Source organism: Melospiza georgiana, chromosome 1 (assembly GCF_028018845.1).
Source record: "Melospiza georgiana isolate bMelGeo1 chromosome 1, bMelGeo1.pri, whole genome shotgun sequence".
NCBI lineage: Eukaryota > Metazoa > Chordata > Aves > Passeriformes > Passerellidae > Melospiza > Melospiza georgiana.
In genome coordinates this window covers 47,907,118-47,929,824 of record NC_080430.1, presented here as the reverse complement: position 1 = coordinate 47,929,824, position 22,707 = coordinate 47,907,118, and the positions used below count along the sequence as shown (strand labels likewise).

At 42.7% G+C, this 22,707-nt stretch overlaps 1 protein-coding gene across 2 annotated transcripts in view; it reads left to right on the top strand.

The window, feature by feature from the left end:
* AOAH (acyloxyacyl hydrolase) overlaps window positions 1-22,707 on the top strand; it is a 73,837-nt gene that overhangs the window by 14,496 nt on the left and 36,634 nt on the right. For both annotated transcript variants that reach the window (XM_058024818.1, XM_058024826.1), the window contains 8 exons: window positions 4,303-4,363; window positions 5,463-5,562; window positions 13,410-13,469; window positions 18,778-18,848; window positions 20,159-20,219; window positions 20,725-20,795; window positions 21,301-21,349; window positions 21,686-21,734. In XM_058024818.1, coding sequence (XP_057880801.1) covers window positions 4,303-4,363; window positions 5,463-5,562; window positions 13,410-13,469; window positions 18,778-18,848; window positions 20,159-20,219; window positions 20,725-20,795; window positions 21,301-21,349; window positions 21,686-21,734 — 522 coding nt within the window. The remainder of the gene's footprint in view (window positions 1-4,302; window positions 4,364-5,462; window positions 5,563-13,409; window positions 13,470-18,777; window positions 18,849-20,158; window positions 20,220-20,724; window positions 20,796-21,300; window positions 21,350-21,685; window positions 21,735-22,707) is intronic.

Genomic DNA, 22,707 nt, shown 5'->3' with positions numbered 1-22,707 from the left:
CAGGGAAGTCAGGACATGGCTTCACTTAGATTCAGAGCTGGGGTTTTGTCCCAAAAGTTAGAGTGAATAGGGCTATATTAAACCACACACACACACGTGAGCACCAACACATGCAGACCAGTTCCCTTCCTTTTTTTCCCCTTAGTCTCTTTGTTAGCAGCTTAAGAATAGATTCAATGTGTGCCCCACCACTCCTCCTTCTTGTTGATACGGGTCTTTGTAGCAACAGTGAAGATGAAAATGTTTTCAGCAGGTATGGGAACTGCTATTGTAAAATTTTAAAAATGAGATGAGGCTGACAGGTGTAAGGTGTGAGCACTTATGCGCACAGAAAAGCTACTGAAATGTAATTTGTGATACAAATTTCAAAATCAGTATCTATTCCATGTGAATATATGTAAGACTCCCCTTTTTCTGCCCCTTATTTTATCTACCCAAAGGAGGCTGGAGCTCCACAGGAACACCCCTAAATAGAGAACAGTTTGAATGCCAGAATAGCTCTGGGCCTCATACACCAATCCTATAACTATTTAAGTAGCTAGATCTCACATTCATGATATCTTTTTAATGTTATTAATGTAAAAAGATGGCTTAGGATTCTTCATTAAAATGTCATTTTTATATGATTTCATGAATTGTGTCTCTGAGAAACCATCTCGCTCTGTAGACCCCAGTTTCACAGAGGATACGTGTAGAATATTAATTCCTTCCTTTCCAAGGAAGGATTTCCCAAGGCAGAATGGGGCAGGGAGCTAATTGCTAGGATTCATTCATCGATAGAATGACGCTTATCTGATTTCTATTCCATAAGTCATATCCTCAGTGTTGTAAATTACAGGCACATAACCATGAAGTTGCAATTAGAAGCACTGATCCTGCTATTAAAACACAATTTTCTTCTTTAAATTATGACATGCTAGCTCTGTGCTCATGATTCACTCAGTGGACCTTGTTCTTCTGACATGTCAAGATATTTCTTTTCAGCTGCCATTCTTTACACACATAAAATCCTATTATCCCTTTAGTTGAATCTGTATAATCCAGTTACCTTCTGAGATGCATGGATATACCCAGTAGAAAAAAAAACCTGACCCTGAACTTGAAAGGAGTGAAAAATCCCATGGATTGTGTGGGAGCTACAGTGTAACCCGATTTATCCTCTCCTGGGAGGTGAACACTGCAGCCCAGCAGGAATCAACAGTTTCCTCTTGCTGCTTGAAACAGCAGAAAAGCTTTGGATGCTAGTGAGGAGCAAACCTACTAAAGCAGGTCATGCATTTCACACAGAGACAATTTCATTATTATGCACATGCCTACAATCCATAGCAAGAATAACAGCAACAAATTAACTGCAGCAAGGCTTCTCCTAAGGTGTAGAAACCTTAGAAAGTGGGTTTTTTTGAGGGCCCCCTATAATTCTGATTACAATTGAGTCAGGTTTGGATCAAGCCTTCTGTAAAGTTATGTGATGTTGGAGAATAAAAAATGCTTAGAGAAAAAGAGAGAAAATTTCAGTACCTGTCAGTCCCACTCAATCTCACGGGCTGTGTAGAAAACAGAGGCACAGCCTCATTTGTATGGAAATGCTTGCAATGTGTGTGATTCAAGCGACATGGCAAATAGACCCGTGACAATAAGAACAGTAAAGTCATGAGTGAAGAAGGCTCTTGAGCAGATAGAGAGGCCAGGTCTGGGGGAAGGGGCAGTATTTACAGTGTAAGAGGTGTTGTTAGCAAATATGTATGTTTACCTGGATGCTGACTGTCTGCTTGATGACACAGAGGTGTCTGTTACCTGAAATGTGCTTTGAGACCCTCTGCCTCCAGCTTTGCCTCTGAGTCATGCTCTGCTACTGTGTTGACCACGGCTGTGCAAACACCTTAGAGCTCAAGTGCAAATGGCAATGTGATAATAGCATCCTTTTTGCAAATATTTGTTCTCTGGGACTCAGCCAGCATTTGTGTTTCCAGGACCATGAAGCTATATAGAAAACCTTCCGGACTGTTCTTAGGGGATCTAAGGCATCTTAGGGGATCTCTTTTATCTGAAGCAAGTATACTCTACATTTTTTCTCTGAATTTTCCAGCATTTAGTTTTGTTTAAGCTCTTTTTTTGCCCCTGAACACCCACAGTTATTCATCATTTTTCTCTTTCTCTCCCCCTCTTTTCTGACTTACACTGCTTCTTCCTAAGAGAGATTTCTCTTTGCAATATCCTCTCCTTGTGTGTGTTAGCAGAGCTGGAGATTTGTGAACACATGAATGCAGCCTGGCTCCAATGGCAAGTGCTGTAAATGCTGTCTGTGGCTTTGGTCTTGGTTTTTTGTTGAAAGCCAAAGCCTGAATGGCATCTGAATCTTCCAAGAGGACTTCACGTGCTCAACAATAATTTAACATTATTACTATTCCTTTTACCTCCTTTTATCATTTTTTACACCATGGGGTAATTACAGGTTTCCTATACGCGTTAAGGAAATCAGTGTGACCAGCAATGCACCTATATCAGCTCCCCAGAGCTGATAGGCAGCACAACTCTGCTCTCTTCTCAGACACCAGGAGAGGTTACAGCAGCCAGCTGGCTCTTCCAGAGCCAAAAATGTTGTGGAAACCAGCTGGTTTGGGAAGCTCATAAGGAGACCATCACCTGTGATGCACTGGGGAGGTGTTGGGGAAGCCAGCCACGTTTGCCTGCAGGCTACCTTAGGGAGCCAGGTACCCCCCTGGCAAGCCTCATCAGAGAGTGTTCTAATCAGCAGTGATGCCAAACACAGGGTTATTGATGTCTGCAACGTCTTTCATTTTAGGTGAACAAGAATAAAATCTAATTCTAGTCAGGAGACCAATTTTTACTTGCAGATTGCTTCTAAAGAGCCAATAGTGAGGAGTTATGCGGCAAAGGAGGCAAAGAAATGAAGCTAATAACTTGATTGAAATAAAACACCTGTCATGGAATAAGAAAAATCAGCTACTGTAGTTACAGGAGCTGCCTGCAACACCCTGAGTAGGAGGGTGTTGGGAAAATTAATCTCTTCACTCCCTCCTATGATTTCCTGGTGCCCTGCCTCCTTTCTTAGGTTGCCAGCTGGGGTGGCTGCAGGAGAGCAGCTGTGGGAGCAGGAGCACAGCCATACCTACCAGTGGAGTCCCTGACACAAGGATTTGTACCCTCCACACAGCAGAACTTCCCACCCTGTATGCAGCAGCCCCCCAGCCCTGGGCATGACCAGCCTGGCACTGGTTAAATTGAATGTTCAGCCCAAAGTCAGAGGGAAGTGACTGCTTTGGATGTTTCTGTGGCTTTTCTCAGTGAAAGATGAGAATACTCTGTGCTTTCTTCGCCAGGTACAGATAGTTATCTGTCTGGGTAATGGAGATGCAAGAGAAAACTCTGAGGAGTTTGAGGAGCTGCAAGTTTGTTGTCACAGCACTTGTGTGAACCTGTCTCTTATGACATTTCACAGCACCACCCCAGCTGGAGCAAGCCTGGCACCTCCTTTGCAGGATATGTGCATGGTTAACCAGCTCTAGTCTGTTCAGGCCAAGAAACATGCAGTTTTCCTTCGTGGGGCTGTCAGATCAGTGCCCTGCTTGTATTCAAATCCCCCCTCTCCCTCAGTGTCTTTGCCCAGATCCATGGATCACCTGTTATTTTACAACAGTACCTTAAAGGAATCTCTGATGAGCTGTCTTATCAATGACATGCTTCACACATATTAAGGAAACCACCTGAGCCAGCATCCCAGAAAGGCTCGTGGCTGTAGACTGTGAAAGGAAGCCAAATGAGAAGTGTCAGGTATTTCTTTGAATGCAATTACTCCTGCACAACTCCTGCTCGACACAAAACATATTCTCTTAACAAGCCCCCAGAAGCTCCAAGGCAGTTCTAGGAGTAGCATCAAGCCCAATATCACTTTCTGCACTTTGATTTATGTGTTTGTTTTCCTTCTTCTTCCAAACCTACTGAGATATTTGTTTAAAGTGCTTAGAAGATGCTGTGGCATGCACAATTTCTTTTGACTTTTCCATTATGCCATGCTCAGAAAAATTACCAAAAGCTAGTTATCCTTTTTAGTCTTTATCATGCAACTTACCTAAAGGTAGAAGGATTTTAGGTAAGATTAGAAATGCAGATTTTCCCATTCTCTGGTGCTGCACTGAGGTCAGAGATTCACATGCCTTCCCCTAAGGTAAACCAGCATTCACCTCAATGAACCAACTGTTTCTGTATTTTGACTGCTACAAAACCAGTTTTACCATGTTCAATTACTTTCAAAAAAAAAAACCTTTAAATTGTGTTTTCTAGAAAAACTGCAAGGTTTCTGTTATGTGCTTGCTGAACTTTATGGACCACACATAGCTGAACTGTAAGTATTGCTGTGTCCTCTTAGATTTTTGCTTAGTTTGTACTTGACATGTACAGATGTGCTGTCAGATTGAAGTGGAGGGATTTCACTCCTAAATTCACATTATTTTTAAAGCAGAGATGCTTCACAGTGATTCTGGTTTGGCATTTGGCACAGCTATTCCTGAGTGAATAAACACAGGCTGCCACTGGTAACCATTTTGATATTCCATTTAAATCTCAGATCAGGCCCACCTGACATAATTATCTTTTGAAATTCAGCTCATTTGGCTGAGGGAGGAATTTGAATAACCCGTGTGTGTGAGACAGGTTCTATAAAATCACATAGTTGTTGCCTGGCTCTTGCCTTCTGTTCTGCCTTTAATCAGGCTTTCTAGTTGTCAGCCCCTACATGCTCTCAGCCCCGACCTTGATATGCACTCTTGGGGAAGCCTACTATTTAATCTAAGTGATTAAAAAAATAAAATGTAGGTCATTTTATTCCTCTTTGAAAGTTCTTAGTTTAATTAACAGAGCTTTTACTAGACCTTCTTCCCTAGGGCTTTTATTTTTGTTTTTAAAACTAACCAAGGGACTGCAAAGTGCTTACAGGACTAAGAAATGCTGTAATCAAACATTTTAATTTAATTCCTAATTAGCCCAGAGGTGTGTCCCAAAAAGGAAGAAACAGTCCTAGCACTCGTGCTTGGTGATTAAAGGTTAAGGATCTTTGGAGGATTTCTGGTTATGTTGTTGAGTTAATGATTGAACCTTCATATGTGCCAAATTGCATATGCATTAACTTTAACCTTTAAATCTTTGTCAGGCTTATGATTGATTAAAAAACTAGAATAGTTATAATGCATTTGATTCAGGTGCTGCGTGTACAGCACAGTCCTTTTCCATCATCCTGGGTTCCAGTTTTAAATGCTGAGTAGGATGTTGTGGCAGAAAATCATTAGAACGCAGCACTGTACTGAGCAGCGGTTATGGGCCACGGTGAAGTGAGCTGAGATTATTGTGTGGTGTGTTGGGAAGATTTAGCTTCCCATGGAAATAGCTTCCACTTTCAAGAGCCCAGAAAAACATAATAGTCTTTGTTTATGCACCATTTCATTTAGCATAGACAAGGAAATGAATGCCGATGTGGTTTGCCATTCCTTGAGGCTGTGTAAACAGGATCCAGGACAACCGCTTTGTCATCTCTACTCTCCTCCAAAGGTGAGTTGGTTTCCAACTTTTCTTAAAACTACTGATTGTGGGGTGTCTGTTAAGCTGGAATTGAGCAGTTTGAAGGCTTCCACTGCATATGCATTGCCTAGGAAATAAATATTTAGAGCATGGACATTCCTAAAAAACATCTGTTTGAACAAAAGGTGCATAACACACATTAGCTGTGTGGACCATCATCCACTGGGGTGAGGGTGCGTGGGAGTCACAGGGCTAAATTCTCCTGTACCAGTCTGGATCAGAGAGGAAGAGTAGGGACTTTATTCTTAAACAATACAATAACCCAAAGCAGATACTCAGCTGAGGTTCATCTGTGCCACCACATTACCACAGCACAACAAGTGATCCCCACATTGCCTGATCTGCTGTGACAGCCTGTGTGGGCTGTTTGACTTGGATTAGTCTGCAGTGCAAGAGGTTTAAGCTAATGTGCATTATCTTTTGCCACAGGCTGAAATCATATTTAATTACCACCACTTCTTTGATGTACAGTTACTTGCTACAACATTTGCACATCCTTGATTGCATGTCCCAGACCTTTTCTATACTTGCACATGTACATATCTGCATAGGTGTCTAAACATGTGCTGTTTGTTTTGGAATATTTTTTGGTTGTGAGTAATTTTTTCCATCCCAGCCATCACACACCTCCAGTCACACTCAAACCTGTGAGTGATGGGGGTTGTTTGGTGGTGCTGAAAAGCAAGCCATTCGTTTCAGCACCTATTTTTGGAAATCTTTTTCCCTTCATCTGGTTGAATTTCTAACTGCATGAGGTGTTTCACACAGGGTCTAGTCCAGCAGTCCCTGAAATCAAGCAATCTTTTTATGGGCTTCAATGATCTGCAGTTCACCTCCAAGATGGATTTAGTTCTGCCAATATTAAGGTCTGGGGAAACACTTACCTTCCAAGAATGACAGTAATATTTGGTTTATAGCAGGTGTGAGTCTATGCTCCACAATATGTGAACATAGAGATTTATGGGTGTGCTACCACACAGACGTGAAAGAAGATGAGTGCAAACAGCAGAGATGGCCCACACTAAGTCAACCCACCCAGAATATTGCCCAAACTTCATCAAACAGGTGCCATCAGAAATCCCCCATTCTGAGTTGAGGGTCAGAAGTGCAAGGTGCCTCTTGAAGTGAAAGAGGATGCAGGCAATGAACTGCAGTGAAAGAGAGGGATGGGCTCACCACGGCTGCACAGTGAGTTAGGCTATGGGGCCTGGAGAGATGGCTGTATAAATCAAAGTGGCTTCTGTGAAGAAATTAAAACACCTGTGTTGAAATGCTAGGCTAATCAGACAGAGGGGAAAGGATGCCACTCATGGGGTTGATGTCACATCTTTGTGAGCTCTTACCCATCTCCCAGAACAGGGGTAGGACCAGGGTGTTTTCTCCTTCCACCTCCAGCAACCACTTCAGTGAGTGCACTGTCCACAAGGAAAGCAGCTGAATGTGGTGGGGCTTTGGTTTATTTTTTTTAAACAAATTTTGGACTCTTTTTTGCATGGGCTTGAGACTGTCCCTCTGAGTAAGCAGCTCAAGCAAATCCTTTTCCCTTCCAAGTGATAGTTAAACCCCTTTCTGCCACGGTATTTGTTTCTCAACAGGAATAAGGGAACTCTACCAAAAAACCAATTTTTTTTACACTGACTGTGCCCTTCTTTTTGCCTCTCCTTGTGCCCCGAGAGAGCATGAGGAGATGGGAGGAGAAGAGCAGTGCTTGGAATTCATGCTCAAGTGGTTGATAAATTGCCCACAGTAACTCTGTGACTAGTCAGACTGAGTAAAGATGAATTATGGGTGAAAAAAATTAATATACAATCAGAGACACAGGTGCATAAAATGCAGTTTGCCTCACATTTGCTTCTTTAGTTTGTAATTTGATTGATCACTTCAGTTTTATGAGTCTGCAAATGTTGGCGCAGTCTCCTGCTGAGTGTTTGAACAAGACTTTAATACTAATGACTGTTCTGTTCAACTCTATTGATTTTCAGGTACTTCACTTATTCATTTAGACTTTTGGATGCCCATTTTCCCAGAATTAGTATCATATTTGTACTGGCAAAGGGAGTGAAAGAAATAGCGTTACTCGTCCTTGGATGGCAGCATAATACTCAGGCTTTAATTACCTCTAAATAAATTGGAAAGTGGAAAATATCAACATGATTTTTCCATCATTAGTTTATTTTCTTCTGTTTCTGCAGTGTTGCTTTAGTGAGGCTTTGTATTTTGAGGAAGGAAGAGCCCCTGCTTCAGAGGCCTTTCAAACTGTCTACATAAGGGAGACACTGCAATCTGTGTAAATGATACGTGCATCATTTTACGTACTTCCCTGGTCTCTGACAAATTAGCCCAAATTATTAATTTTTTTTTGCCAAGCTGCCTGGAGCTATTAGCACTCTGTGATTATTCTGGAAGACTTTGCTCTAATTATGAATAAAAAATATCACTCTGCTTGCATGGAGCTCAGTGTTCTCAGCAGGGAGCTGGAGGAGAAGGGCATCCAGCCTGGGCAAGGGCAGCCCCCTGTTGCTGGGGCTTGGGCAAGGTGGGCTGCTCTGCTGGGAAGCAGTTTCAGGAGCAGACCTCTGATGCTGGTGGGGAAGATTGGAAGGGGCCCTTACAGCTCCTGGATCCCCAGCATGACTGTGCAACCAGGTGTCCCTTGTAATGGGTGCTGTGAGCCCCTTCTTGCCACCCGTGGCTTGTAGGGCAGAGCAAAGGTTCTCCTCTGCCCTTTAGCATGAGGGTGGCAACACTGGGGCCTTCTTCAAGTAAAGAGACAAATGGGGTACATCAGAAGTGAAGGGTTACTAAAGGTGGCTGAAAAATGGACGGTGTCGGAAGCTGCTGTAAAATGTTTTGTAGATTTTTGTAACGCGCTTTGTAGTTTAATCCACATCCACAACAGATATTCTAATATGAGCTGCAGCACCACTCCAAAAGACTTACAGTAGTATAGGCATCCAAGATAGCTGGTTCAGGATGACTGGATGATGTTTTAGCCAAAAATGTTTATCACCTCACATGCTGGAGGACTTTCTGCAGTAGTTTGTGTAATATAGGGTAGTTCCTCTAGTGAATGAAAAAGCCTGAAATAGAGTGAAAAATTTTATGTAGTGCCTACCAAGATTCCTTTCTGGCCCTGGGAACAAACAGGTTTGCAGGAGATTATTCTCAGCTTGTCTCTAGATTGTTTTAAGCCAGCTGGCCTGTTTGGTTAAATGACAATTCTTTAATTGATTTGTTGGGGCCAGAATAATGGCTTGACTTCAGCACTGTGGTCGTGCTCTAGCAATCACTAAAACAGTCTGTGTTGAAAGTTTGTACTCCATCTTTCTGCCTTTCAGGGTGCCTCTTCTGTTTCCCATCACTTTTATGCTCCACATTTTCAGAGACCTTTTGGCTGCATATTTTATCTTAAACTCCATCCAATAGGATTTTGGTGGAAGTCCTTTTTCATCAGAAAAAATATACATATTTATGCTCTTATAATTTTATCTTGCCAGAATAAGCATCACTGCCACAAGCACTTAGGCTGGTTTGTGTACCCTCTATCAGGTCTTTCACTGACTTTCTACAAAGCCACATCCCTCATGGGTATTACTGTGGTCAGCATGCTGTTTGGCAAAGTAGGAGCCAGACAGCTAATTCTGGGTGGAAAAAAGAAACCCTTTGGGGTTTAGTAAAATGAAAATACTTCTGCTGCTATCTCTCATTCATCTTTCTCAGTAAAAATGTGAGCTTCCTCCTTGGAGGTGAGACAGAACCAAACTCCAGGATGGGAGTGCTTCTGCATTCCTGATTAGGAGCAGGCTGCCAGTACAAAGTAAACCTCGTGACTGGGACCTGTTTCCTGCTTTTGAGACCACAAGCAGTAAAACAAACAGCATCTTGGAGGTAGGCTAGGTCTTGTGGAGCTAGATGCCTTCCTTTTAGCCTTTGTTCTTGGAAACAGGTAAAATCCACTGAAATGTGAGCTTCTCCTGCAGCCAGAACTGAGCCCTGAAGAAACTAGCTATAGACAGGTAATAGCAGAAGGCACAGTTTGAGTGCTAGTTCCTCCTCTTTCACTTGTTTCTCTTCATTTCCTCTGATCTTCCTCACTGGAAGAAAATAAAATAAACCCTACCCCAAATGAAAACGCAAACAACCCCAAAAAGCCAAATCATACAATCCCAACATTCCACCAAATGAAGTAGAGTGGCATGGGGTTTGCAAGGTGGTGCATGCAGCTGTGCCATGCCAATGTAGAAGCTCAGGACCCTAGAAAACAAGCAGGCACAGAGATATTTGGGGTGGGAAGGTGGCAGACAAAAGTGTGAGGACAAGGAAGCGTTGCTCATGAACAATTCTAGCTGTGCTATTTGACAAGCTTTGCAGAATTTTGCTATCTTGCTACTCTTGGTTAAAGGATGATGAAAATTAGTTAGAAGGGAAACTTGGAGTGTTTTGTAAATATCTGGTCTCCTGGGAGAAAGCTGGCTAACAAGGATGATAAATGAGAGAGAATTAGAGCTGGTTCGCGCATTTGTTTATGATGAGAAATACATCTGTTTGCCAAAAAAGTAATCATTACTGGGAACGCGTGGTCTCTGTGGAGAGCACTGGAAGAAGGCAGTGAATTAAATCCCAGTGACACCGTGCCCTTGGCCCCATCCATGGCTGGATATCTTGTGCACACAGGGTGGCAGGGCTGCTCCAGTTGGGGTGGATGGTGCTGGCTGCTCCCCAGGACTCATCCATCAGCTGCGGAGGCCTAGGGAACGCCGTCCTTGGTGGTGCTCTCACGCCATGGGAAAGAGAGGAGGCTCCTTGCTAGCCAAGGTGCAGCAGGGGAGGTTGTACAGGTGGTATGGCCTTCAGTGGCAGGCTTGTTGTCAGCCAGGGATTACAGGTGAGCCATGAAACCAGGAGCGTTTTCTTCCCAGTGGGTGTTTCTGCTGCCAGTCTTCCACAGTCCAGCCTGGAGTCTTGGCTGAAGGAGCTTGTGAAGTGAGAGAAGGTGTCAACTTTAGTGCTTCAGGGAGAGCATTTTCTACACACAAGGTCATTCCAACCTTTTCCTCCCTTGTTTTCTGCTTTCTGAGAGCAATATTGCTGTAGCTTTCTGTAGCATGCATTTCTCGTGTGCTGCTGCTGTGAGCAAGAAAGGTCTCTCCTACCCTGCCCAGGAGAAAAGGATTGATAAGTCCTACATCTCTGGGAATTTTCCTACTATTATACTCAATTTCAAGCCATTTTTCACATCTGCCTCTCAAGTAATTTTATTGCAGAAATGACAGCAGCTGGTATTGTACAACATAACTATGGCAAACGTAAGATGCATGATTGGTTTTGGGGACAGCAGTTGCCCAGGGGGAAAAAACTAGAAAACAATGTCTTGGCTCATTGCTAACTTCCCTCATCTATTTGTGACATACCCTGATTTTTAGAAGACTATAGACACCATGAATTAAACATATATTAACTACATATATTAATGGGACACATATATTAAAACCCAGCAGCTTAGAAGTCTGTGCTCCTTGCTGCTTATGCTTATTCGTCCGTATCCCTTTGTGTTGTTCACCATAAATTTTTGACCCTTGAATATCACGGTTAATTAATTTGCTTTGATCACTGCCTAAATCAATTATAATGACATGCTAAATTTTATCCCCAGCACAAAAATGCTGGCAATGATTACTTTAAATACAAATTAAGTCTGCTTTAATATTCTAATCTGGCATGCTGCTGTTCAGTAAGGTGCCATCACATGAGGGACATTTTCTTTTTTTTCCAAATGCTGTAATAACAGCATTTGCTGAAGCATCCCTATTTTCCCCCCTTGCTGAGTTCCTGTAGCTCTCTCCAAATGAATATAAACTTATGCTGACTTTACCTCAGAGCCCTCAGACCCAGTTGATTTTAGCTTGCAGTAATGTCCTTAGGCTGGGCTGTAGGAGGGACTGATAGGTCATTTTCAGACAGAACAGTTTGTCCCCACTAACAGTTTTGAGCAGAAACCAGGTGTTAATGTGTTTGTGATATTCTGGATTTTTTTTTTCCATTTGAAACATTTTCAAAAATAAGTGATTTTTATCTCCTTTTTTATTTTAAAGTTGGCGGTTTTTTGCCAATTCTCAAAGCCTGCAGAACATAAGTAATTATTCCTGCTGAAAGGGAGCTAACAGGCAGTGCTTTCAGCCTTCATCATGCTGAATGCTGAGGAGGAGGACAGAGGCCATCACTTAGTTATGTCACATATCATATCTCACAGATATGGCTGTTTTCAAAGGTGGCCTAATAAATGCAGCACAATATGTGGGCATTGTCATCACTGAGATAAAAGAATACTGTCCTGAATTGAAAATGGAGCAGCAGGGGGGAGCACACTGGTGTTGCCTTACCCTCCCAGACTCTTCTGACTGTCTCTTCTCTTTTTTTTTTTTTCCTAAATTGGAGTTGTGAGAACTTCCTTTCTTATGGAAAGATATGTCTGAACTTAGAAAGTGCTGTTCATCGGAGTTGTTAAGCAGTTGTTAAATATTTTGGATGGCATGAGCATCCCCTCACCTCCATGACTAGGAAGAGTCCTTGTGGCAGGAGAAGCAGTGTGATCTTTCTGTGCTGTGATACAAGACAAATTTCTTAAGGCCAGGTCAACATTTAATGGCACAGTGCAGAAACAGCAGCTACTTATTGCCCATGCCTCAACAATTCTGCAGGCAGCACCCAGGGCTGTGGACCACACGGGGTGCAAAGATGTATTTGTTGAGGGTTTAGCAACGGCAGAGCCTTGAGGAAAGCTTGGAGAGCAGGACGAAGGACAAAGGCAGCGTTTTGGCAGTTGCTGGCCATGGCAAGCAGCCATCAGGGTGCATTTTGCCTTGCTGCACCAGACATGGCACACGTGTCCTCCTGCTGCCGGCAGAGCTGTCCTGGCTGTCACTCACACTCATGGATGGTGCCCCTTGCACAAAACTTCCTCTGCTCCTCCAAAGAGCTTGTGTGCAAAGGAATTTCAGGATTTATTTGTCTATCACTAGTAGCTGACTTATTTGTAAGCCATGGCCTTATGATGGCTAATCTGATGCCTCTCCAAGACCTTTTCTTGGAATGGTTCTCCTACTCATTCTTTCTATGTAGGTATAAGTACCCAAAATGTGGGGGTATCCCAAAATGCCTCTTCAGCACAAATTGGCATGGACCCACCAGAAAAACTATCTTGCCACTGTCAGCAAGAACTTGCTCTCCAGGAAGGGCAGGTATTTCCAGAATAAAAAGCTAACCTTCCTGGATCCTAAGCAGGGGGTCTTCCTTCCAAACTCTGTTCCCTGCTTTGTACCTTCCTGCACTCCATGTTCCCCTGCCGGGATGAGCCTCAGCTGAGTATAACCCTTATCCATGCAGGAGCAAATGTTTCCTCTGTACCCTCCCACAGCAAGTCAGACTGATGTTACATGAGTAACGCTCTTTTAAGCCTTTTAATGGATGAGTTTTCCTTCAGGAGGAGTTGCTAGAGAAGTATGTCCTCTGCAGCTCACGCAGTGCAGTCAGGATATGAATTTTAGCTCTTCAGCTGATCTGGACTTTTCCTTGGGAAATAAATGATGCCCTGGAGCAAAATAAATGAACTCTTGCTACTGGAGTTTCATAGAAGGTGACTGGATAATTGATTGTTAGTCCAATAAAAAGTAACTGATGAGGAGTTTGTGGACTCATGCATCATTTCTGTGCTGTGACTGATATTAAAATAGAAAAAAATGGTAGGAAATGGTGGGGAAAGTTGGTAGGATACTGTGAGGCTGATCTGGTTGTTTTTCATTTTGTTCTTGCTCTCCTAGGTGGGACTGAGTGTTGCAATAAGAAAAGCAAAAAGAATTATGAAGACTTCCAAGGACTTGGTAAGAAATCGATGGCATTAAGGTGTTTTACTCTGTACTGGCATTTTATCAGGAGTGAGTCCTTGTTTGTTTTGTCTGACTGTGAATCCTCCTGATTAGCATTGAATTGGATGCTGACTCACTCCTACTTGATACAGGATCTGCTCTATCAGGTGACACTGGAAGAAGGAGAGGGAGAAATAAAGGAAAAATATGAAAGGATGGGGAGAGCATAAAAAAATAATGAAAAATGCAGCTACCTTGCAGCTGTATGTAAGTGGGTGCCTCATGAACTGACCCCTTGCCTCAGAGCAGAGCAACTGTGCTTTGGGGCTGTCTGAAACTCAAGCAATAGACTGAATGCAAATTCTGGTGTTTTTCCTGTATTTATGAGTTGCTGCCTTTGCCTCTAAAATTTGAAAAATAGGATTTGAAATCTTTCTGCCTCCAACAGTTCTCAGATTTGTAGAGGATCTCTAAAGGGTAGCAGAGAAGAGTAGCAGCTGTTATTCTGCTAGGTTCACTTAGGTGAGTCAGTTCAGCCCTTGAGTTTGCTTCCAGTTAAGTCATTTAATGCAGAGGAAATGCTTTAAGTGTTTGTGAAGAAATTATTTATATTGCTTATTCCTGAATCCTTACTGTGATGCTAGTCACAAAAGTGAAAATTGAGGTGCCTAATTAGCCTTTGGGCAGTTGCCAAATTACCAAGCCAGGGAAATAAACAAAGCACTGGAGAGACCGGCCTCAGCTCCCGCAGAACAGCAACCAGCAGGATCTCTTACTCATTTCCCTTCCTTTTCAGTGCTGTGCTACTGATGGCCTGAAATTTCTGCTCAAATTGCATGAAATTTTTATTCTTCTCTCCCTGGAGCAAGTCCCCATGTTAACACCTGTAACAAGATGCTCTGAGTCAAGCAGGTCCTCTCTGAGCTGGCACGGGGCTGGAGAGGGGCTGGCAGGGCAGTGCTGCCCTGTGGGACACAATTCCTCTGCTTCCTTGCATGTGCTGTACCCTTGCATATTGGGCTGAGTCCCTCACATGGCCAGCCACATCCCACTTCCTTGGGATGGGCATGCCACATCCCTTCAGGCTGTCCTGGGCAGGGTAGCATGGTTGGCATCAATCTTTGGGTGCAATAGGCTCTCCTGTTTTGCCTTTACTCTCACATATCCTCAAAACTGCTCAATGCCCCGATACCTCTCTCAGTCTCCATTGGCCCTGGGCCCCTTTCTGCTCCTAGCTGCCCATTTGCCAGCAGGAAGGACAAACAGACTGGAAGCAGAAAGGTCACAGTTGGGTATCAATGTATTTCCAAACCTCCTGCACAATGCAAGGTCAGTTCAAATTAAAACACATATCGTATGCTTGCTGGGGCCTCACCTGCAGTTTTCCTGTAATGGCCCTGGCTGAAACTTATTTTCAACCTGGAAAATAGAAAATAACATTTCTAGAGGCATTACTTCAGCTTGCAATTTCCCATTCACCCAGACTGAAGTTATTTTCAGATCCAGAAAAACAATGCAGTAAGAAACACAAAAGAGAATCTCTAGGAGGGAGCACAGTGTGAATCATGCTTGCATAAACCATGTATCCCAGAGCAGCAGCAGGTGATGAAAGAGTAAGGAAATCACCTGCACAGTCTCAAGGCTCCCTAATCATGATCCTACCTGCACAGGCAGATACACCTTAGTGAGAGCTGAGGAGCTCTCACTGCCTGGGGAGAAGATTACCTGGCCCAGTGTGTGGGTGAGGAACCAGAAACATCCCAGCTGTGGTAGGACATCCCTGCATAAACATCAGTGAAGAAAGAAAAACATCCATCTGGACTCTTATGCTCTGGCTCATGCTAGACCAAAAAAGTCAAATTAGATCTGTTAATTCTTCCCATGTCTGCTCTTTTTGTTGCTTTTGCTTCATTGTATGTTTGGGGAAAGCCTTCTGAAGAAATTCTTGCAAGTTAACTGTCCCCATCTTGGTATGGCAGATGTGTGTGACTGTGCACAAAAAAAGAGATGTGATGATGGCTGTTGTAATGAGAACAGGAAATCCATCTGGATCCCAGGATTTCACATTTACTTGGAATTTCTTAGGATCATTATGAGTTTGGAAAAAAGAAAAGGTAATCAGCAGATGTAGAGATGCAGTGAAAGCAGCTAAACACCAAAAAATTTAAATAAATGTCTCCATTCGTTAAAAGGAGTGAGCCATCTGTAAGGCACTGACTTAAACCAAACACCAAAAAGCATTAGGGGCTCATTGTTATTCTTTTTAGTAAAACCAATTAAAATAATTACAGAAATGTCATTAGGGAATGTTAACAGGCAATGAATAGGATATTAGTGTCATCAATCACTGTGAGCACCTCTAGCATTAACTCTTCTTGTGGGTGGAGAAGATACTAAGGGGCATCTTTGAGCAATAGCAATGAAAGAATGGTGATTAGAGTTGTGGCATTTCAGGAGAGCAGGCACCATTTGTACAGTCCTGTCATGACTACGAGGTCCCTGCAAGTCACAGCCTGGCAGTGGGACAAGTGGGAAGCCATGGAGGGAGCCCAAAGCGAGCTGACAGGCAGAGAAGGACATGAGCTGAGCTCCTGCCCACTCACCCAGGTTACACAGGGGCATGTTTCCCATCTTCTGTCAACAGCTAATGCTGCAATTGTAGCCTGTCTCTGCTGGGAAGGACCCAATAGTGCCCTTAGTTCACACAAAGATTCCCTCCTTTTTTATACCTGTATTCCTTGCCTTTTGAGAGTAGCCCAAGACAGCCTCAAAGATCAGATGAGCCACTCTCCTGCACAATTCCAAGCAGAGCTAGAGCACTACCTCCAGATCTCACTGTCCCACCTGCTGTGGGAATACAAAGGCTGTGCAGGCTTTGGAATGCTGCTGCAGCTGGTCCTCAGCCACAGCATTGCCAGGTTATCATCATGCATCCACTCCCACCAAAGCTGAGCAGTCTTCGGCACTGCAGGATAATCTTCCTTTGAAATCAACAGAGAGCCAGTCAGCAAGAATTTTCAAAAGACTAGCTGAGAAAAAGACAGGAAAGATTTTATTCTGTTTATAGCAAAGGGTAAACTTTCAGCACAGCCTGTGAGCAGAATAAAAGGAGGTTTTACTTATGTACTTATTTTTTGCAAGCCCTGTAGTTTGTCTTTCTGGTGCAGTTTTGACTCCAGGTGCCTTAACTTCAAAGGCTTTGCATACCGTGGCTTAGGCTGAAGTGAAAAGCTGACAGCTCAGATGAAGACCCTGCAAATCTTAGCCTGATGGAAGGCTTAAAGAGTCTCTGGTGCTTCTGTTGGCAGGATTAGTCCTGCATGAAGGAGGGGGGAAGTGATTTCTTTCCTCTTTCCAGGAAGTGTACATAAGTTTGCAAATCTCTTTGAGAAAAGCTGGCATCCTGTCTGTGCACCCTTCATTTCATGCTCTCTGCCCACATGACCATACACTCAGAGCTAAAAGGAGGCCTGTGTCCCAGCCACGCTGCAGGACTCAGCCCTAAGGCAGCCAATACCTTCAACACAGAGGGCAACTGGAGGTGCAGCAGTGGGACCAAGTTGGCCTTTCAGCCTAAAGAAAGGCCCTACTTCCTTGGCTGCTTTTGGCTTTTTCCCCATTTCTTCTGTGATTGTGTTCTAGTTTCTCCTTTCACTCCACCAGTACCTCAACCCCCTCCAAGCTGGTGTGACTAAAGCTTTGTCATTTGAGTGTGTTGACAGAAATGAAGAAAGTTAATTGGTGGCTGTTTTTCAGGTTTCTTGTCTCCTTGACCTTCCTTTTTCTTTTCTCCTTGATTTCACTTTTGCCTTCTTCAGGAAGTGCACCGTTACAGCTCCTACTCCTCTGCAGATCTCTCCTCCTCTTCCTCCTCCTTTTCAGTGGTACCTGAGAAAGGTACCACTCTTTTTCCTCTTCACCTTGCTGCATGGTCACTTCAGCCACCAGCATAAATGTTGGCTGCAACCTTTGTACTACCTCTGTCTCCTCTCCATGAGCCCAGTTCTTCTCTCCACCCTGAGATCCTGGCTGTGGTGTATTTCTGTGCCTGACCTCCTGCTCTGGGCAGCATGACGCCCTTATTTCCATAGCCTCTTGTTACCTGTCCAAGCAAACACCTTCCCTGGAGCTGCAAGGCGATGCCCTATGCTCCTTGGCCTCGCTGCCTTGCTGTGCTGCCTCAAATTTCTCCTTTGTCACTCAGAACTGTGTACACTGGGGGTGTGATAGACCCATGTGGTGTGTAATAACCTTCCACTGACCTCCAAGCCTGCTGCATCCAAGCTTTACCTTCTGTTTCATGATGGGCATGGGTTGTAATATCATCAGGTTGAGGACTACCTTACTCTTTTTTTTCTGTGTATATAAAGTATGTAACAGAAGGCAGTTGGTCCAAGGACAGAGCTTTCAAGTGCTGTGTCTGTATAAACAATTACCCTTCTTTGCATAAAGTTATGAGTATGCCCATCTGCTCATCTGCTTCATATTTACATGGTAAATGTAGTCTCAGTGAATGCAGAGAACTGGGCTGGGCACCAATTCGCCCTCTGCATTTAGAGACCACTTGAGCACCCTCGGTTTTTCAAGACCAGCTGAACTTACAGTGAAGCCACATGAGCAGTGTGCTTGTGGGATTAATTCCCATGCAACACAAATCATTAGAAAGGTCACTTTCAGCTTCTGAAGCTTCCTGGCTACCTGGAACTTAAACTGGATTGGCCCCTGGATATGGGCTACTAATTTTAAAGGGGTTTTTCTAGCAGCATCTGTCTTTTACAACTTACAGGTTTGGCCAAGATAAAATCTAGATTTCCAGGTAAAAAAATCTCATTCAAAAAAATCAAGGGTATTCTATGCACAGTCCGGATCCTCTCATTTCTCCTCTTCTTGGAGTTGTCCCTGGCCTTTGGCATGTAAAAACCAGACTCATGGCTCCAAGTGTGCGGCTTTCACTAGTTTTGCACCGTGTCAGGTGTCACCACATTTACCAAACATGAGAACAGCAATTTTTACAAAGAATAAAACAGAAACTGGTTACATGAGAGAAGACAGAGAGAAGACCAGAACTTTTTCTTTTCAAGTTTTACAGGTCTTTGAAAGCAAGAATACTTGGTTTGTAAAATGCTCAGCCTTAATCCTTGACTGCTGTGTCAGATCTAAATCCTCTGGCATGTTGCATCCTTATTGGCATCATTGGAGGTTTTGGATGTTTCTAGGCAGAAAATACATGGTTTAGCTCTGTAATTTACTGACACTGAATATCCCGAGCTACACCACCTGTGAATTAATGCATCCATCTACTTTTATTTTTCTTCCTCTCCAGAAAAGCTTCATGGGGTTCTCAAGTGTGTGTGCATTTCCTCTTCTGGCTAACCTCTGCGAGAAGATTAAATTGTAAGTATACATTTTCAGTCCTTGAACAGAAACAGAACACGGTAAATTTGCTCCTTTCAAAAGTCATCATTAGCTAGCAAAGCTTCCTTTATTTACTTGTGTGGGTTTCCTTTATAAAATCACTGTCTAGGTAGTACAGAAGGAGCCTGCACAGAGTTCAGGTAAGTAATATTCTTCACAGGGATCCTTGTGGTTGTTTCAATGCTTAAACCATTTGCTCAATTTTAGCATGTCCCAGAGCTCAAATATGTGACACTCTCACAGATGTGACATCTCCAACAGGAAGCCACCCTTCTCCTGAGATTTTCTGAGCCCAAGAAACTTCTTCACTTAATTTGCTCACCCAGTTGTGGTACCCATGGCTCAGTGCAGGAAGGCCACCAGCACCTGCATAACTCTGTGAGGAACCCAAATTTAATGTCAGTTGTGAAGCATAGAACAATCCCAAGGTGTTTAAGAAAGTCAGGTGGATGGCATCCAGGAAAAACAACTCATGACAGTGCTGACTTTGAGCCAGTTTCTAAGAAAGGCCAGGGACATGAGCTGGGCAATTGCTCGTAAATTGCATTTGTCGATGTACTCCAATGACTTGGAGGAATACTCAAGCAGGTCTAAGAATAAATCAGGATTATCAACTGTATATTTGACTGATTCAACTGCCAAGACTAACTTGCTCTCCTGTTTGTGATCATTTAACTGAAACTGCAAATATCCGGAGTTTATTTGTAATGGGTTGATTGACATGAAAAATTTTGCAAGTGTCTTTTGAAACATTAGTCAGGATACATAAGCTGAGTTTGAGCCTGTGAGTTCAGACCATTGAAGGGAATGAAATTTTATATCATATGTTGGATTGCATATATTCAACTCAGATTTTCTGATCTCTCCCTCATGCACTCTGTCTCCCTCATCATTTTTGGTTTTTTACTTTCCTTTTTCTGTAAGCTAAAAAAAGAAGAAAAAAATAACAAAAAAACCCCAACCAACCAACCAACCAACCCCCCTCTCTAAATTTTACCACAGATTTGTTGTCCTAGTTTGTTTTAGAGACTGCAGGTTTGACATTGAAGCCATACAGGAGTCCATCAGCCTCACCTCCAGAGCTCAGTCAGTGGACATTGAAATTCAGGATTTGCTCTTTTGGGCAGGATCACTTTGCTGAAGTACAAGCACAGAGGCACAACTGAATATAGAGCAGTGAATATCATGCCAGTTATTATCTGTTCTGTACACTTCACTGTGTTTTTTACTTTCTTAATAGATTCCCTTCCATATGTTAACACTATGGGGGTTGTTTTTGTTTTTTACAGTGTTCTAAGAAATAAACTGCCTTTTGAAGATTTTGATGGAGATAAATTTAGCACCTTCCCAGTAAGCAAAGCTTTTCCTTTGGTACAATAATCCCTTGATAATGAGGATGTCTCTGGGATTCCTCCTACTTTCTGCAAAGCCTTATCCATTCATGTGAAAATAGGAATAGGAATAAAATGAATGGAAGGTTTTTTTATGATAAAATGTTGAGTTTTTTCCTGGATGAAAAAGCAATCATTCATGTGTGCCACCTGGGGAAATGCACACATAAAGCTGTGCTCCCTGCAGAAGCAAATTGCTCTGCTGCTGAGTAGTTGTTTACTGAATTAATAAGAGGTGAAGTAAAGTCATATTAAACAAAAAATAAATTGCCAACTTGTCTTATTTCTGCACTAAAGCATGCCAGGTGTCACTTATTAAAGCTTAGCAAAGGGACTCTGGAATACAACCTGTTTACTGGGTTTTATTCCTACACCTTGAGTTAGAGTCTCATTTTAGATATTTCAAATTAAAAGTGCAAGAGCAATAATGGCTGTCGTGTGTGTGTGTTTCTCCTGGCCTTTAGACGCTGAGGGGCTATCACTGGCGAGGCAGAGACTGCAACGACAAAAACACAACCGTGTACCCCGGCAGGCGGTAAAGAGTTTAATTACCTTAAAGGCTTCCTATTAACTGTGGCTTCGAGAAAAATGGGCTCCAGATTTTGTTGTGACCATACTCTTAGACAAGCCCATCACTGCTTGTTGCTTGATTTCGCTGTGAGGGAGACAAGAGGGGATGATCACGACCAGGATGGGATGCATTTGCAGGGGTGGTGCACACATTTCTTTCCTTTCTCTAAAGCACCTGCAGCTACAATTGGTCAGACAGACCAGAGATGGGGAGGGAAACCCTGACACTGACTAAAAGGATAAGTTTCATTCAGCAACTTCCAGTATTAACTTTAAATTAATATTGAATTTGCGTTTGCATTTTGCTATGAAAAATTGCCTCTCCTAGATCCAAAGGGGAAAAAAACCCACCCTTCCATGCAGAAAGAAATTTCTAATTCCTTTTTAATTTTGGTGGAAAATGGCACTGGAGATCTGATTTCCCAATTCTTTTTTATGACATTTCTTATCCTTTTGTTTCTCCGTTTTAGTCCTGATAACTGGGATGCAAAAAGTGACTCTAACTGCAATGGCATATGGGTAAGTAAATGAAGTTGTACCTTCCTAATTGCTGCTTCTCTTTTGTCCTCTTTAGTCTTTGATTTAGTTTAGAAGTGTTCCTTTTTTATTTATACTGTTTTTATTAGCTGATATTCAGTTTGTTTATTGATGCTTATGATTATTTAAATTATAGCCTATATGATTAATTAAAATGTACATATACTCATTAAAATAATGTCACTGCATCATTATTATGATGCAATGCCTCCTGCAGGCAAACATGCAAGAATAACTAAATTCCCAGCCCCTGTTTTGCACTGACATTCTTCAGGTGCTAGACAGGTACACTTATCTACACTTTCTCTTCTCCAACAGGGTGTGGATCCAAAAGATGGAATTCCCTATGAGGAGAAGTTCTGCAAAGGTAAATCATTAGAGTCAATACAATAAACCATGTGTCTTATGTATTGATTTTATAAATGTTTCAATATTTGCACATTCACAAAGCTAGGGAAAGACAATAGGCTTTACAACATCATAAGAAATGCAAAATTATTGAGTTTTTTTAATCTTGAGGATGGGTAAAGATGAAAATTGTAAAACACAGGCTGCTGGTAATTTCTTCTAAAAAGTCAGCTCAGTAATGAAATTGAATACATGGAATGGGGACAGCAGCAAACTGAGATGTCAGCTCTGCATCTTCTCTGGTGCCTGTAGACTAACCCAGAGAGAGGCTTTGAGATTTAGGGAAGCAGCTTAACGTTTGCATTTGTCCAGTTTTACCTCTTGCCATAAATGCATACATTTTTTTCCAGATAAGGCCTTAAAGGGGTGAAGTGATGGCATCAGCTGATCTCGCTGACCATGATGTGGGTGGGTGCCTGTGTGCCCACACTGCACAAATAAAAGCCTCACAAACCAACAGTAACTGCAGTTGCCACTCACCTCACCTCACACTGAAATCAGTATCCTGGGGATGAACCATTGCCTGGCAAGACTCCTCAACATTTTTAGATGAAAGGCTAATCTACAAATGTTAAGTGACATTAATTATAAACCAGACAGATTGTTCTAGCAGAAATACTCATATGAGTAGCACATCCGCCACCCAGTTCTGTTATAAGGAGCTTTGAGCAATTTTCTGAGTAATCCGATTTCCCTAAATGTTTAAGTACTTTTTAATGCATAATCTATGGATAGCAAAAATAAACACTGTCTGCACAGCAGAACCTCTGCTGAAATAACACACAATTTACAGCCAGGATTCTTTTCTGATTAGCAAGACCTCCCCCTGTTTTTCATGCCCAGTCCCCAGTTGTTTCCCTAGGGTTGTCGGCAAATGCCTGTTAGACGGTTTCTGCTGCAGATGGAGTGAAATCCTATTGCAGTGTCTGAAC